Source organism: Ovis aries, chromosome 20 (genome assembly GCF_016772045.2).
Source record: "Ovis aries strain OAR_USU_Benz2616 breed Rambouillet chromosome 20, ARS-UI_Ramb_v3.0, whole genome shotgun sequence".
Taxonomy (NCBI): Eukaryota; Metazoa; Chordata; class Mammalia; order Artiodactyla; family Bovidae; genus Ovis; species Ovis aries.
In genome coordinates this window covers 10175663-10190004 of record NC_056073.1, presented here as the reverse complement: position 1 = coordinate 10190004, position 14342 = coordinate 10175663, and the positions used below count along the sequence as shown (strand labels likewise).

The window sequence follows — 14342 nt, the reverse complement described above, 5'->3', positions numbered from 1 at the left end:
GTTTGTGGTAATTTGTTACAGCAGCCCTAGCAAGCTAATACGCAGACCGCCACCCCAGTTCAGTCCCACTCCAGCCATGAAAGAAAGGACCCCCCACACACAAGCAATTCTCCACATCATGTGCTTTAATTTTCCCAGCCAACACCTCCAAATTCTGCGTCGAGGAAACTAGGCCTGTTTCCTACACAAGCCCTCCATCCTCTGCTTGGAAGGCTATAATCCAAGACGGGTTCAGACTTTAGTAGTGATAAATAAATATTGGTCCCAGGGGCAGTGCCTGGCAGGTGGTACCACGAGGCCATTCCTGGGCTCAGCCGAGGGTCGGGCTAGAAGGGTCACTGCAACTTCATGCCACTCCGGCGCCGAGAGTCCTTCCGGGCAATGGGGCTGAAGTTCACAATCTCCTTGTAGATGTGCTCTGAGGAAGGCAGGGGGTTCAGGGGGTGGTGGGTGCTGAGGGCAAGCGCCTACCTCCTTCCCCAACAGACATGGTGCAAAGCGGGAAGTCTGCTCAGCCCAGGGAGAAAGAAGTGCACGCAGGAGACAGTGTTTGCTCAGAGAGAAAGAGGCCACAGTCTCCAGGAGAAATGCCAGGGCCACTGAGGCCAGGCAGGGAAACGAGGCCAGCAGAGGCGAGGCTGAAGGCTGCGGTGGGGAGGCGCTGAGGCGCCCGGCCCTTACGCTTCCATTCGTCCACTGTGAGTCTCTCACGTTCTAAGGAATCTTCGAGCGGCTGCTGGGCCTCTGTCTCCTCCTCAGGGTCCCGGAAGGGCTCAAAGAAGGGGTGGGCGAGGGCCTGCGAGGCCGTCAGGCGCTTGTCCACGTCCAGCTCCAGCATCTTCTCCAGCAGGTCTGTGGCTGCCGTCACGGAGTGTGAGCCTCACGCCCCAGGCCCGGGAGAACCCAGCCCACCCGCGGGGACACAGACTGCAGGCCCCTGAGACTCACCCTGGGGGCTGGCACGTGGGAAGAGCTGAGAGAAATCCTTTCTGGGGCTTTGTGGCAGGGACTGGATGTAGGATTTGGCCTGGAAGACAGAACAGCACTGAGTAATCCCCAGTTGTCAGCTCCTTGGGACTCAGGCCATAGGATCTAGAGCAGGGACCCCAGAAAAGCTGCTGAGCAGGGCTGAGGGCTCAGGTCCAAATCCAAAGTGAGATAAAGGCAAGAGCACTTACCAGGGCAGAGGGGCGGTGGGGTGAGCCCATCTCCCTGACCCTGGCCAGCCAAGGGCACAGCCCCAGCCAGCCTGGGCCCATCTGCCACTCACCGCCTTGTCATTCAGCTTCTGCACAAACTCGGCACCCGGCACCCCAGTCACTTTCAGGATCTGGGTCAGCTGGTCCAGGTCTTGGCAGCAGGTTAAGGCTTGGCCTCACTTGCTGGGGGTGGGGTGGGGTGGGGGTGGTCTGGAGCTGCCCTTCCCGCTGCCCCTCCATCAGGCCCGCCTAGAGGGGTGGACCATCCAGGCTCCAGACCCTCACCTCCTCCTGCTTTCAGGAGGGTAGGTTCATCCTTCAGGATGCAGGTGAGAGTTGCCACCTGCCAGGCTGGGTTAAGGGTCCCTCCCCACAAATGCTCCTGCAGGTGCCACCTTCCCAGCTTCATCCCACTCCGTCACCTCCATGCACTTCTTCGTCTGCTCCCCCCCACACCCTTGCATTCCGAGTTTGGCAGGGAGACCCCGTCTCGTCTCCCCAGTCCCTGTATGGCACACGGGGGTGCTCAACTGGTGTGTGTGGTGCCAAAACATCAACTCTTTGTCTGCAGGATGGTGGAATCACAGGTGACTGGTTTTCATCATTTTGTTTCTCTGCACTTTAAAATTAATCCACTGGGAAGCATGTATCACTTCACATTAAGAAAAAGAGAGAGATTTAAGTAATAAAGTGTCTGTTGAAGGAATGAATCCCTGGATGAAGACTGGCTTCTCCAGCAAAGGATACAGTCTTTCCCCTTGAACAGCGTCTTCCCTGTCAGCATCTCTGCCATGATACAGCCCACAGACCAGATGTCCACTGCAGAGGGAGGGGGAGGAGGTGTCACCTGGACCGGCTGGCCAGGGCCCGACCGTCTGTCAACCCAGAGTCTCCAAGACAGGCTTGAGGCAGCCATCAGAGAAGACCCCCAGCCCACTCCCCGGGGCAGCCGACCACTGACCGGTCTGGTTGTAACGCATCCAGCTGAGAATCACCTCAGGGGCCCGGTACCAGCGGGTCACCACGTAACCCGTCATCTCCACATCCGTATGCCGTGCCAACCCAAAATCCAAGATCTACAACTCGGGGCACAAAAGAAAAACAGCTCACTGAGGAGAGGGGGCTCCTGGAGCAGCGTCTGGGGGCTCCGGTGGGAGAGGGGCCCACCCCGAGCCCAGGCTGACCCCACCGGGGCCCACTCACCTTCAGCTCGCAGTCCTCGTTCACAGCGAGGTTGCCCGGCTTCAGGTCCTAGAGGAGAGATGGGGCGCTGGGTGGAGGCAGAGACGAGGTGGCCCCACTCAGCCGCCACCCAGCACGCGGCCCTGCCCTTTTTCTGGGTACCGGGCTCCTGTGCAGAGTGAGGGTTGGACCGGGTGTCCTCTAGGGTCCATCCAGCTCTAAAATGCTCCTGATTCTTGGAGCCTGAAACACCCAGCTCAGCTTCACTGGTGACAGTTTCCCAGAAAGTTCCCCCAAACACAGCAATTCTGAGCAGGCTTTCCTGGGCCAAGGCTGGGTCTGAAAACTCTCTATCCCTGGCTCCCCTTGCGCCATCTCCCCCCTTCCAACTTCAAGAAGACCCCAGGGGTGGGCAGGGCCTTTGAGGATGTAGCGGAGAAAGCACTCACCCTGTGGACGACCCCAGCTGAGTGGATGTACTGTGTTGGGGAGAGAGAGGGAGAAGCGTGAGTCCAGTCCGGCTTTCACACCAGGGGCTTCAGGCTGGCTCAGAGACCGCCTCTGCCCTGCCATGGCATGTCCTCCCAAACCTTCAAGGCCTGGCCTCCCCCAGACCCCAGGTCTCAACACCCAGCCCCCCTCCTCTGCCCTTTGGTAGGCTCCCACCCACCTTAAGACCCTTGAGCATCTGGTACACCAGGTACTGGATCTTGTCCTCACTGAACTCCATCCCCATGATCTTCTGCAGGTCCGTCTGCATGAAGGGCATCACCAGGTAGCTGCAAGGCATGAGGGCTTCCTGAACAGTCCTCAGCCCCAACCTGCCCCAGGTCCCAGCTCAGAGGAGGGGCACAGGGCTGGGGCAGAACAGAGGCCTTAGAGATGACCTTCGTGTGCGAGAAGAGCCAGCCCCACAACAGCCAGCCAAATCCCCAGGCAGTGGGCCTCTCGGCTCCTGGCTCCCAGCCTGGCCCTGGCGGCCGCCCTGTTGGCAGAGCTCAGGGTGTTTCAGCTGGAGCTGTGCTCAGGAAAACCAAATGCAGCAGTGTTCCAGCTCTTCAAAGGTGTCCTCTCCTTGCCCTCCTCCACGCCCCACAGAAAGCCACTGCTGTGAGTTAGAAACATCTGCCAGGATTTCCTTCTGCTTCTGTACAAATATTTTCTCCCCACCTCAGAGGGTCATGAGCTGCCATGAAAATCCTCAAACATCCAAAAATGTCTCCCTTCCAAGAAGGAAACAATAAAACAGTTTCTAGGAGGGTAAAGAAGGAAGAAAGAGATAGTTGAACCATTACCCTCTCTTAATGGGATTGCAAAACAGGTCAAAGTCAGCAAAATGTAACTGCTACTCAAGGCAGTAACAGCAAAGTACAGCCCAAAAAAGGATAAAGATCAAGAAAGGAATTAAAATAATAAAAGAATGGGGAGGCCATCTCCATGAGCCTGTGACTTCCGGTTTCTTCCACCTGACTGTGCCCCCTCCCACGCACTGGGACCCCCTGCTCCAGGCACAGGCTCCTCCCCACCTTCATGTTTCACCTCTACGTGGAAACTGATTCTTTTCCGCTTACAAGCTCACTGACGTCCTGCGGTGCCACAACCACCCTCCCTTAACCTTATTTCTTCGCGTACCCCACTCCTTCTCTCTCTTTCCCTCCTGATCAAACTTCTAGAAAGAGTGGTCCTCACCTGTCCACCCCACTGCCTTAATGCACAGTTCCCTGACAACAGGGTGTCTGTTCCTGCCCCACCAGCCCAGAGCACACACCCACGACTCCCTTTCTTTCTACTGGAACTTGTGCAAAGCTTGACACCCCCTCAAGATTTTCTGCGAATCCTACCTCTGGGCAGGCGGCCTCAGCTCTCTGCCTGCACATTCTCGTGTAGCTTCTCTTTCATGTTGGTATCTTAACCCACAGCATCGCAGCAGGCTCTACACTGGCCTGTCCCTGGGCTTCGGCTCTCATCCACCAGTGATTATTCAGGCCCAAATCCACATCCCTGGCTCAGACCTTCCTAAACTCTGGGTTTATTTGCTGATTAAACACTTGAATGTTCATAGGCTTTTCAAAACTGAAGTGTCCAAAGTGGAGTTCATTATCTTTCTCCTAAGATGTGTTCTTCCTTCACCTGGTATTCCGAGTAGGAACCTGGCATCCCTGGCTCTCCTCACCACTGCCTCCCAAGGGATACAACACTCTGACAGTGCTGCCTCTCGATGGGGCTCAAGTCAGCTCTTGGGACCCTGTCACCTTGACTGCATTTAGACCAAGGTCTAGTTCTCCCAGAGCTGTGTCCCTGGTCCTTTCTTGCTGCTGCCAGAGTGCATCCCCCAAATCCGATCTGACCACCTCACCTCGCTGCTCAAAACCTCTATAGCCTTGAGGCTGCCTGTGGAATCAAGTCTGGACTCAGCCGAACTAAATCAGCCACTGCTTCACTGCACATCTCAGGATGGCCCAGCCTCTTTCACACGTGCTTCATGGCCTTGGTCCACGCAGTTCCTTCTCCTTGGGATGCCTTCAGCCCTTCAACCTCAGGCAAACACTGACTCATCCTTCAGAGCTGAGTTCAGAGTTACCTCCTCTGTGAAGCCCGCTGAGGCAGCTGGCAGTTCCCGGCTCTACCCAGACTTAGAGCACTGACCATCACTGTCAGTATTCACCACTGTCCGTCCTGGAGGAGCTGGTCCACTTTAAATTCCCAATGCTAAGCCCAGCAGCCGGCATTGTAGGGGGGAAAATCCATTCAAACTCACTGCATTAAACTGAAAACAAAAGCATCCTAATAAAGAGAACTGCGGCTACAGTTGAAATAGGACTGGAAAAAAAAATCCACCCTCTCAAAGTTTCCTAAATTTTAGCAGGTACTGCACTAGCAAAGCTGTGCATTTAGCAACTAAATTTTCGTGTTCTGTGTAATTCTGAGAAACATCCCCATTGGCTGGGGCAGCCAAGGCTTTGTGATCCTCGCTCCATTCTAGGAAGAGTCCTGAAGTCCAGACCCACACCTGCACCAGGACATGGTGAGGGAGGCTGATGCAAACCGTGTGGGGACTGGCGGCGATGTCTCCGTGGTGTTGAGGGTGGGTAAAGCAAAGCAGATGAGCAGACAGCTCTGTGTCAGCCAGGCTCCGTAAAAAGCCCTTCCCACCTTTTCAGGCCAGCCGTTCTCTCCACCCTGGGCTGGATCTCTCCCCAGCCCAAAGGCATACAGCCTCCTGGGACAGAAGAGAGAACCTGGACCCTCCCCTTACTTGCCCGCGCCGCCCCTCCCACCCCGCCCCAGTGGCAAGTAAGGTCTGCAAATATCCCGGAACCCGGCACAGCCCGACTCACAAGTCATGGAAGTTGCGCAGGGAGGAGGCTGGGGTGAAGACATCCAGGAGCCCAATGACCTAAAGAGAAGATGGCCAGTGAGGGCCAGGCAGCCGCCGCACCCTGCATTTGTCCTCTGAGTCCCCAGGCCTGCACAGGACCACCTGCCCTTTCCTAGAACAGCACCTCCAGCAGGAGGCAGGTTCCCAGCCTTCTGGGAAGAAGCAGTTAAAGGGGCAGAGATGGGAGAGGGATTCCTCCACCTGGGCAGGAATTTGCAGTGCACTGTGATGGAGAGTCAGGCTGGGATAAGAGATGGTGGACGTGTCTGTGCTCACTGACCCCAAGTCTGGGGTCAGGACGAACAGCACACCCAGTCTCCGCTCAGGCCGGGAACCTTGAGTGGGGAAGGGAATCGAGGAGGGGACAGAGAAGGGATCTTCCAGCCAGCAGGCTCCCTGTCCTTGACCTTGGGTCTCACCACATCTAACGCTGCCTGCCAAAGGGCTGATTCAGAGCTGGGGCAAGACTTCCCAGCTGGAGGCCATGGGGAGGAGCTGCCCGAGGAGGAATGGGACTTAAAATATGCACAGTGTTTTGAACTCATTGTTTTAAATGCTTGGGTTTCCCTGGGTGGTTTAGCAGTAAAGAATCCACCTGCAATGCAGGAGCCGCAAGAGATGTGGGTTTGATCCCTGGGTCAGGAGGATCCCCTGGAGGAGGAAATGGCAACCTACTCCAGTGTTCTTGCCTGGAGAATCCCATGGGCAGAGGAGTCTGGCGGGCCACAGTCCATGGGGTCGCAGAGTCGGACACAATGGAAGCGACTTAGCACATTTTTAAAAACGCTTGTCTGCCAATACAGGTATCCTGCAGCAAAGCCTAGGGGCCAGGCTCAGCACTGGGTCACTAGTTTCCTGGCTGTTTCAATTAGACAGGACAGTCTCAAGGTCGGGCTCTGGGGCCTGGAGCCAGGTTGTCTAGGGTCAGATCCCAGCTCTGCCACTGACTAACCATATAATCTGTCTGTCCACGGCCATACCACCCTGAACGTGCCTGATCTCGTCTGATAACCTGTAAGTCTTTCTGTGCCTCAGTTTCCCTGTCTGTATAAGGGAGTAATGATACTTATATGATACTGTGAGGATTAAACATTCTAGTTTCTGCAAAGTTCTTAGAGCTGTGCCTGGCACATAAGTGCTCACAGGTTTCTATTATCCTTGTTGTAATTATGTGGAAACAACATTAACCAGGATACTGGGCACCAGGTCTCAGATCTAGAACAACTACGGAGTTCCTCGGTGCCCATTTCCTCATAACAGTGAGACACCAAGTTCATTCAGCTCCACTGCCAAAAATTCCTTTGCACCTTACCTGGGAAGTAGGCGGGGTGGGTCCTGGCACATAGTTTTAATAATCAGGTGAGGAACAAGGATCCAGAGGAGCAGGGAGGAGGTTCCCTTTCTGCTGGCGCTGTTGGGTCAGCATCTTGGGGTATCTTCCGTGTGTGCGCGTGCGCGTGTGCACACACACGGAGGGGCTGGTCAGGACCCTCTCTGGGGCTGCCCTCCCGTCCCTGCCTCCCCGAAGCAGCCCCCGGGCCCAGCCTACGTTCTCATGCTGCATGTGTTTCAGCAGCAGCAGCTCCCGATAAGCCCGCTTGGCAAAGATCTCGGACTGGAAGGGCCGGCTCAGCTTCTTGATGGCCACCTTTTCCCCTGACCGCTTGTCGATGGCTGAGCTGTAGGGTCAAAGGCAGGTCAGCAGGGAGCACGCCCCCCCACCCCCGGCCCCAGCCCGGAGGCAGGCAGGGCTCCAGACCCTGGGTGGCATCTGCCAGGCCATCTGGGGAGCCACGGCCATCCTCACCCCAATCCCTCTGGGCCAGCAGCCTAAGCTGGGAGGAGCTGATGCCCACCACCGGGAATGTGAGTTGCTGAAAGCACAGTGGGACTGGGGGAGCGAGGAGGGAGCAGGCAGGATCTGAGAGAGGTGCCCTGCACCAGGGTCAAACACAAGTTAATATCAACAGGATCCCAAACAACTTGGCAAGTCACTTCTTGTTTGCCTCTCTGTGTACCCATGTGTATTAAATAACAATCAATCGGGATTCGGCGAGATGAACTCTGGGGTCCCTTGTAAGTCCTGGAGAAACAGATTCAGTCCTAATTCAACCCACAGAGACCCCCCAGCAAGCAGGTGCGAAAAGCGAACTGGCGCCTGGGGCGACCCCATGGCCAGCCTCCACAGCCCGAGGCTGCTGCTCCACTTCGAGGTCCAGTTGCTGCCTCCTCCAGTCCCAGGGCTCAGCCTGGCAAAAGCACCCGCAAAAGTCTTCCCAACCCGCAGGACTCTGGGCCTCGGGGTCCTTGATCAAAGGTGGTGGGGGCACAGCTCCGCGCGCCCAGCAGGTGAGGGCCCCCGGATGCGGATCCGGGAAGCAGATCCGGGGTGAGGGTGGGCACTGGTCTGGCTCTGGCTCTGGCGGAGGCCCCGCCCGCGTCCCGGTGCCTGGGCGCCCACCAGCGGCCTGGCCCGGTGCCCCGGGCGCCCCCGACGCCCCCGTGTCGCGCAGGCGCGGGGGAGGGGGTGTCTCACCACACGGAGCCATAGGCCCCGCTGCCTATGTGCGTCAGGGACACGTAGGTCTTGGGCAGCTCCCAGGCGGTCTTGTTGACGTCCTGCTTGTAGAAGCCCTTTTTCCGGGTGAAGCTCATCCCGGGCACTCGGTGGCGGCGGCCCCAGCGCGGTGGCTGCGCTCGCGGCCCGCCGGGCTCCCAGCACCTGGCCCCCGCCCGCGGGGCCCGCCCAGGCCTGCCGCTCCTCCCCTGCGCGAGGGCGGGTCCCCGTCCAGGCCACGCGGCCCACCTGCCGGCGCGCCCAGGTGCGCTGCGCGGCCCCGCCCGGGCCTGCCCGGCCGCGGCTCCCGGGAGCCCCGGGCTTCCGCCAGGGTCCGAGTTCGGAACCCCGGCCACAGACCCGCGCGAAGCGGCAGGTGCGCCGCGGTGCAGGGGATGGGGTGCGGGGCGCTTCCCGCCGGGTGCTGCGGTCGGCCTGGGGGCCCATTTGCCCTAGGGGCCCCCACGGAGGGCTGAAGGCAGGAAGACAGCCTCCCAGCTGCTGCCAGCGGAGGATTCTGTAGGAAGATCTCGGAGACTTTTAAGACAATTTTGGGGGAACAAAACCCCACAAAAGCCCATAACTTGTTTGGCATGGGAAGTTTCAAACATACGAAAGTAGCCAGTGCTTCCCACATTTGAATGCGCACACGAATCCCCCGTGCATTTCATTGAATACAGATCCTCGTTCAAGAGATCCGGGGTGGAGCCAAGATTCTGCATTTCTCCCCAGCTCCTAGGCCCAGGGATCTCTGAATCACATGTTGATAAGCAGATTCTAATGACCCTGCATAACCCCAATTGCGAACCCCACAGCTTCAACGAGTACATCAACTCTTAGTCAATTTTGTTTCCTCTACATACTTCCTCCCGCATTGTTTTGAAGCAAAACCAGGCATCCTATCATTTCATCTGAAAATATATTTTCGTATCTCTAGAAGATAAGGATTGTTTTAAAAACACAACTACAGTATCTTTTTTACACCTAGAATGAATAACAGTAATTCTGTAATATGAACCATCCGGCCTAGATTCACATTTCCAGTTTTGAATGAGCTTTTGCTGGCTTCCCACTGCCCTGTGAAGGCAATGACAAGCCTTCGGCCACCTGTGTCTGGGTGATTCGTGCATCCTGAAGAAGATTCTGGGCTCAAATTAAATCACGGAGACCTCCCATGAACAGGGTCAGCGGCAGAGAATGGCTGCAGGAGGTCCAGATGCCTGACCTGGCTCGGCTGACCCCTTGCTGGCCTGGGAATTGGGTTGTGGAAGGAATGGAGATGCTATGCTTCAAAGCCAGGGAGCTCCCCCTAGGGAGTCTTCAGAACCCAAACCCTGTGCCACAGCCCCACACAGTCCTGTGGCGTCAGACCCTGGGGGGCCTGGGGGAGGGAGGTGCTGGGATCCCACAGAAATGCCCAACAGGCATTGTGGGCAGGGGATCTGTCTTACGTGCATCGGTCACACAGTAGGCTGTGAAAAACTATGGAGAATGAGTGGGAGAGTCAGCCCATCAGAGGTGAAAAAAATATTTATCTGATGAACACTTAACTTGTGTTTGCCGTGTACCAGTCATTATTCTCAGTGTTTTACATACCCAACTCCCTGAATCCTGGTGAGAGGCCTATGAGTCAGTAGTAACTCTATTATCCTCATTTTCCAGATGAGGGACCTGAGGTCCAGAGGAGTTAAGTCACTTGCCCAAGGTCACACAGCTGGGAAGGGACAGAGCTGAGCTGAAGACCATCTGGTTTGAGACTCCAAGCCTATGCAGGATCTCTGGGTTGAGAGGCATTGCTTCTTAAAGGAGATGGCCTGTGCTTCAGATTATCTGCCTCACCCATCCTAAGGACATGTCTACGGATCAAACCGTGTCTCCCTCATACCTCCTGCCCTGGGGATCTGACAAATTCCCCACCCTCTCCCCTACCTGACCTTCTACTCCAGCCCTGAGGCCCTGTAGGAGGAAAAGGGAAGGGGCTCGGGGCCTGGTGGAGGATGGGGGGCTGCGGGAGTTTTGGACCTTGGGGGTCGGTGACCCCAAAGGAAGGCACTCTGATTCTGAAGTTGGCATACGATCCTGGAAGCCAGAGTCTAGGGCTGGGTCCAATCCAGGAGACTCAGTTCTCCTTCTGCGTTGAGGATCCCATTCTCCAGGGAAGAGACAGGCCTTGAGCCTCTGTGCTTGTCTTGAAAACCTGACTGTGACAGAGGTGAGCCCAGAAAGGTGACGAATGCCAGGGAAGTAAGCGCTCATTGCCCAAGTGGGTGCAATCCTGAAAGGGCACGAGCTGGCCACTCAGGCTGTGGTCTGGAAGCCTCTTAAGCAATGGTCAGGAAGTGACTCAGGCCCCAAACTGCGGATACCGACCCCCCCTCAGCTTCCAATGGACCTGTGTTGACTCAGTAGCCAGGCAGCCTTGGAGAGATGGCCTTAGGTGATACTATCTGGAAGGTTGTGAATGGGAGAGGAAGAGGAGGGGGTCACTGAGGACCTCCTGGGTGCTCCCCATTCACAGCCCCTGGGCTCTCTTCTGTTTGAGCTCCTCCGAGGCCCCTCTGCACTTCTCCTCCCAGACACTGACCCTGTGTGGTTGGTTTCTATCCTGTTAACATTAAGGCAGGGGGCAAGGAAACCAGCTTTGGAATGAGACCTGCACTTCCATCCTGCCTCTGCAGTGCCAGCTGTGTGACCTGGGCCAAGTTCCTTCCCCTCTCTGAGTTTCGCTGTCCTCCTTGTAACATGGAAATGATATTAAAACGTGCTAAGTATATTAAAAGGGTCCTGGGGATGGTTCATTCTGAGTGCAGTGAAACATCAACCCAGTGAGCTAGGGGCTGTCAGTATCTCCAGCCAAAGATCCTCCCAGAAACACAGCTGTGAGTGAACAAACTGGGTTTGTCACTGGTTGCATCAAGGGAGAACACGCATGTGGGAACCAGGCAGGGGGGCAGGGAGTCGTCTCAGGAAGGGAGTGTTGGAAAGGACTTGTTGCAAGGTTAGGTCATTTGGTAGAAGGTGTACGGAAGCCGGACCTTGTTCCAGATGAGATGAAATCAGGAAGTGGAGGTGATTTTATGGTTTGGTGTCTTAATGAGTCTTACCTGGAAGGAGGACCAATAGAATGAGGAGGGAGCCGTAACCGGTAAAGCGGCAGCAGCCTTCACTCAAAAGTAGCTGGATGGGGGTGTTTGGTCATGTTTGTGGTTTGGACAACACTTCTGTTTTCTCTGTGCTTAGACATGATTACAGAGTGTCTTGTTTTTGTCTCGGTCCCACTGTGGTCACAGATGGCCTTGCCTGCGTTCAGCAGGAGCACATCAAGATGAGCTGTGCCAGGCCAGCTCTGAGCAACGCCAGGACCTGGCTGACAGGCCTGGGCAGCTCCCGGGTGTCAGGATACAATGTTCCCCTCCTACAGATGGACAAACTGAGGCCCAGAGCTGTTAAGTAATTTGTCCAAAGTCACACATGACCTAGAAGGTGCTGGACATGGTCTTCTAACATGGTGTCCTGCTCCAGAATCTGCACGTTTAACCGCCAGCCAGGATGCCCAGCCAGTGAGTGTTTGGGAAGTGCCTGTTCTTGTGGTGCTGTCTTCCCAGTGAGTCTGTGAAATGCTGGAAGGCAGGGACGTGGTGTGGGGCATCGTTGACCGCTTAGGGCTCTGCATTGCCACTGCAGGGAGGGTGGGGTCGATCCCTGGTCAGGGATCTAATATCCCACATGCTGTGTGGTGCGGCCAAAAGAGAAAAGGAAATGCAAGAGATAGAAGTCCCTGCCGGGAGGAGCTGACATTTTAGTGGCGAGGCAGACCAGGGACCAATAAGCACATGTACAGTATTGGGTTGACCCAAATGAATTTGCTGATATTTGACAATTTTATGTGGTTCAATCACATGTAATGTCAGGTAGTGTTAAGCGCTAGGAAGAAAATACTTCCCTCGCAGCTCATTCGGTAAAGAATCTGCCTGCAATGCAGGAGACCCTGGTTCGACCCCTGGGTGGGGAAGATCACCTGGAGAAGATCACCCACTCTAGTATCCTTGCCTGGAGAATCTCATGGACAGAGGAGCCTGGTGGGCTGCAGTCCGTGGGGTCTCAAAGAGTGGGGCACGACTGAGCGACTAGCACTTACTTACTTAAGTATATATAAAGAAGGACTTGCGAGGACTGTTTTGAGACGTGGGGAGGAGTGGGAGAGGCAGAGGACTGTCAGAGGAGGCGTCACTGGAGCAGCACCTGAACAAGCCCAGGAGTGAGCCAGGAGGATCTCGGGGCGGGGGGAGCAGGTGTCTGCCTTCCAAAGGGGTCCCCTCTATTCCCCCGTCTGACCTGCCCTCCCCCTCCTCGCTCGCCCCCAACAGTCTCCGTCAAACCCTCCAGCTCAGAACACCTGGGGGTAGCTTCCTGGCCTCTGGTTTACCTGGTTGTCTCCCGCCGCCCCCCACACCTCTTCCACTTCGAGGGGATTCAGGCCCGGAACGGAACATCCGTCCCAGGAACAGAGCATCAGACGCCCTCTGCTCGCCGGCGCCCCTCCTCCGTGGAGCTGCCGGCTCAGCCTCCTGGCTCCTGGCGCCGACCTCGTCCGCTCTCCCTGCCTCGGCGTTAGCACCCCCTGGTGGACAGTGCCGGGTACGGACGGCTCTGCTGGACTGGCGGCGCCCCGCGCAGCCTTCGCGGGACCCAGACAGCAGACCGCCCTCTTCACACCCTACATCGGCCTGTCCCTCCCAGCCTCCCTACTCCACCCCAAGACCCACCTCCCTTCATCCAGCCTGCAGGATTGGGCCTCCGATCCTTGAGCCAGTCCTGTGCAGAAGTAGCCTGGGGTCCATCTGGTGGAAGATTCCAGCCAAGTCTGGGTCTCAGCTCTCTCTGATCTCTGCACTGTCCTTTGTAGCATCTGTCACACTTTTGAAACACTTTATTTTTTTTGGCCACGCTGGGAGGCATGCAGGTGTGTTTGTGCATGCTCAGTCACTTCAGTCGTGTCCAACTCTTTGAGATCCTACAGACTGTTGCCCGCCAGGCTTCTCTATTTGTGGGATTCACCAAGGCAAGAGCATTGGAGTAGGTTGCCATGTCCTCCTCCAGGGGAGCTGCCCGACCCAGAGATCGGGCTCTGCTTGCAATGGCTCCTGGATTGCAAGCACATTCTTTACTGCTCAGCCACTGGGGAAGCCCCTTATTTCCCAGACCAGAGATCAAACTTGGGCCCCCTGCAGTGGAAGAACAGAGTCCAAACCACCGAACCATCACTTTCAACTCACCTGCATTGTCCTCCGTGAGGTGTCCATCTCCCCCACTGGAAAAATGGCTCTGTGAGGGCAAGGATAATGTCTTGGTCACTGCTGAGCCCCCAGCACCATCCTGGCCCCCAGCAGATGCTCAGTACAGTAAGTCCCCTACATGCGAACCTTCAAGTTGCAATCTTTCCAAGATGGAAACGTGTGTCCCATCACCTCAGGCATGAGTGAAATTGCAGCTTGCCCTGAAATTGGGTTTCCCCGGTGGCTCAGATGGTAAAGAGTCTCCCTGCAGTGTGGGAGACCCAAGTTTGATCCCTGGATCGGGAAGATCTCCTGGAGAAGGAAATGGCAACCCACTCCAGTATTCTTGTCTGGAAAATCCCAGGGATGGAGGAGCCTGGTCAGCTTCAGTCCATGGGGTTGCAAAGTGTCGAACATGATTGAGTGATTTCTCTTTCTTTTCTTTCTGCAGTTGTGTTAGTTGGGCAGCTAGCTAACTTGGGTTGGACTCTCATAATGGAACTCATTTATATGTAGAGGACTTACCGTAAAGATTTAGTGAAGGATGAAACATATAGTTTCATCTCTTGTGGGTACCAGAGGCGGTGAGGGGTTGTGGTGTGAAGACCCAAAGGGCGGACCTGAGGGAGCAATGTGGGGGAAGAGGCTTGGCGTCTGTCTCCCGGGAGGCAGCCAGGGTGCGGGCTCTGTCGGTCAGACTCCCTGCAAGTTCACTGTTCTGCCCTCGTTCCCTGAGGTGAGGCCCTGGT

At 56.1% G+C, this 14342-nt stretch overlaps 1 protein-coding gene and 1 long non-coding RNA gene across 3 annotated transcripts; both read right to left on the bottom strand.

Moving 5' to 3' along the window:
- Nucleotides 1-107: 107 nt before the first annotated feature.
- MAPK13 (mitogen-activated protein kinase 13) lies at nt 108-8470 on the bottom strand. Of its 2 annotated transcripts, NM_001139455.1 has the most exon segments (12): nt 108-418; nt 682-858; nt 949-1027; nt 1271-1350; nt 1947-2018; nt 2161-2275; nt 2403-2450; nt 2831-2860; nt 3052-3160; nt 5720-5778; nt 7310-7439; nt 8297-8470. In NM_001139455.1, coding segments are annotated over 12 exon segments (1101 nt in total). In that variant the 5' UTR covers nt 8416-8470; the 3' UTR covers nt 108-335.
- A 752-nt stretch (nt 8471-9222) lies between these two features.
- On the bottom strand, nt 9223-13642 carry LOC121817392 (uncharacterized). Its single transcript, XR_006057277.2, has 2 exons — nt 13594-13642; nt 9223-13234 (listed from the first exon to the last, which is right to left on the bottom strand). It is a non-coding gene; the product is annotated as an uncharacterized LOC121817392 (long non-coding RNA).
- Between the last annotated feature and the right edge of the window lie 700 nt (nt 13643-14342).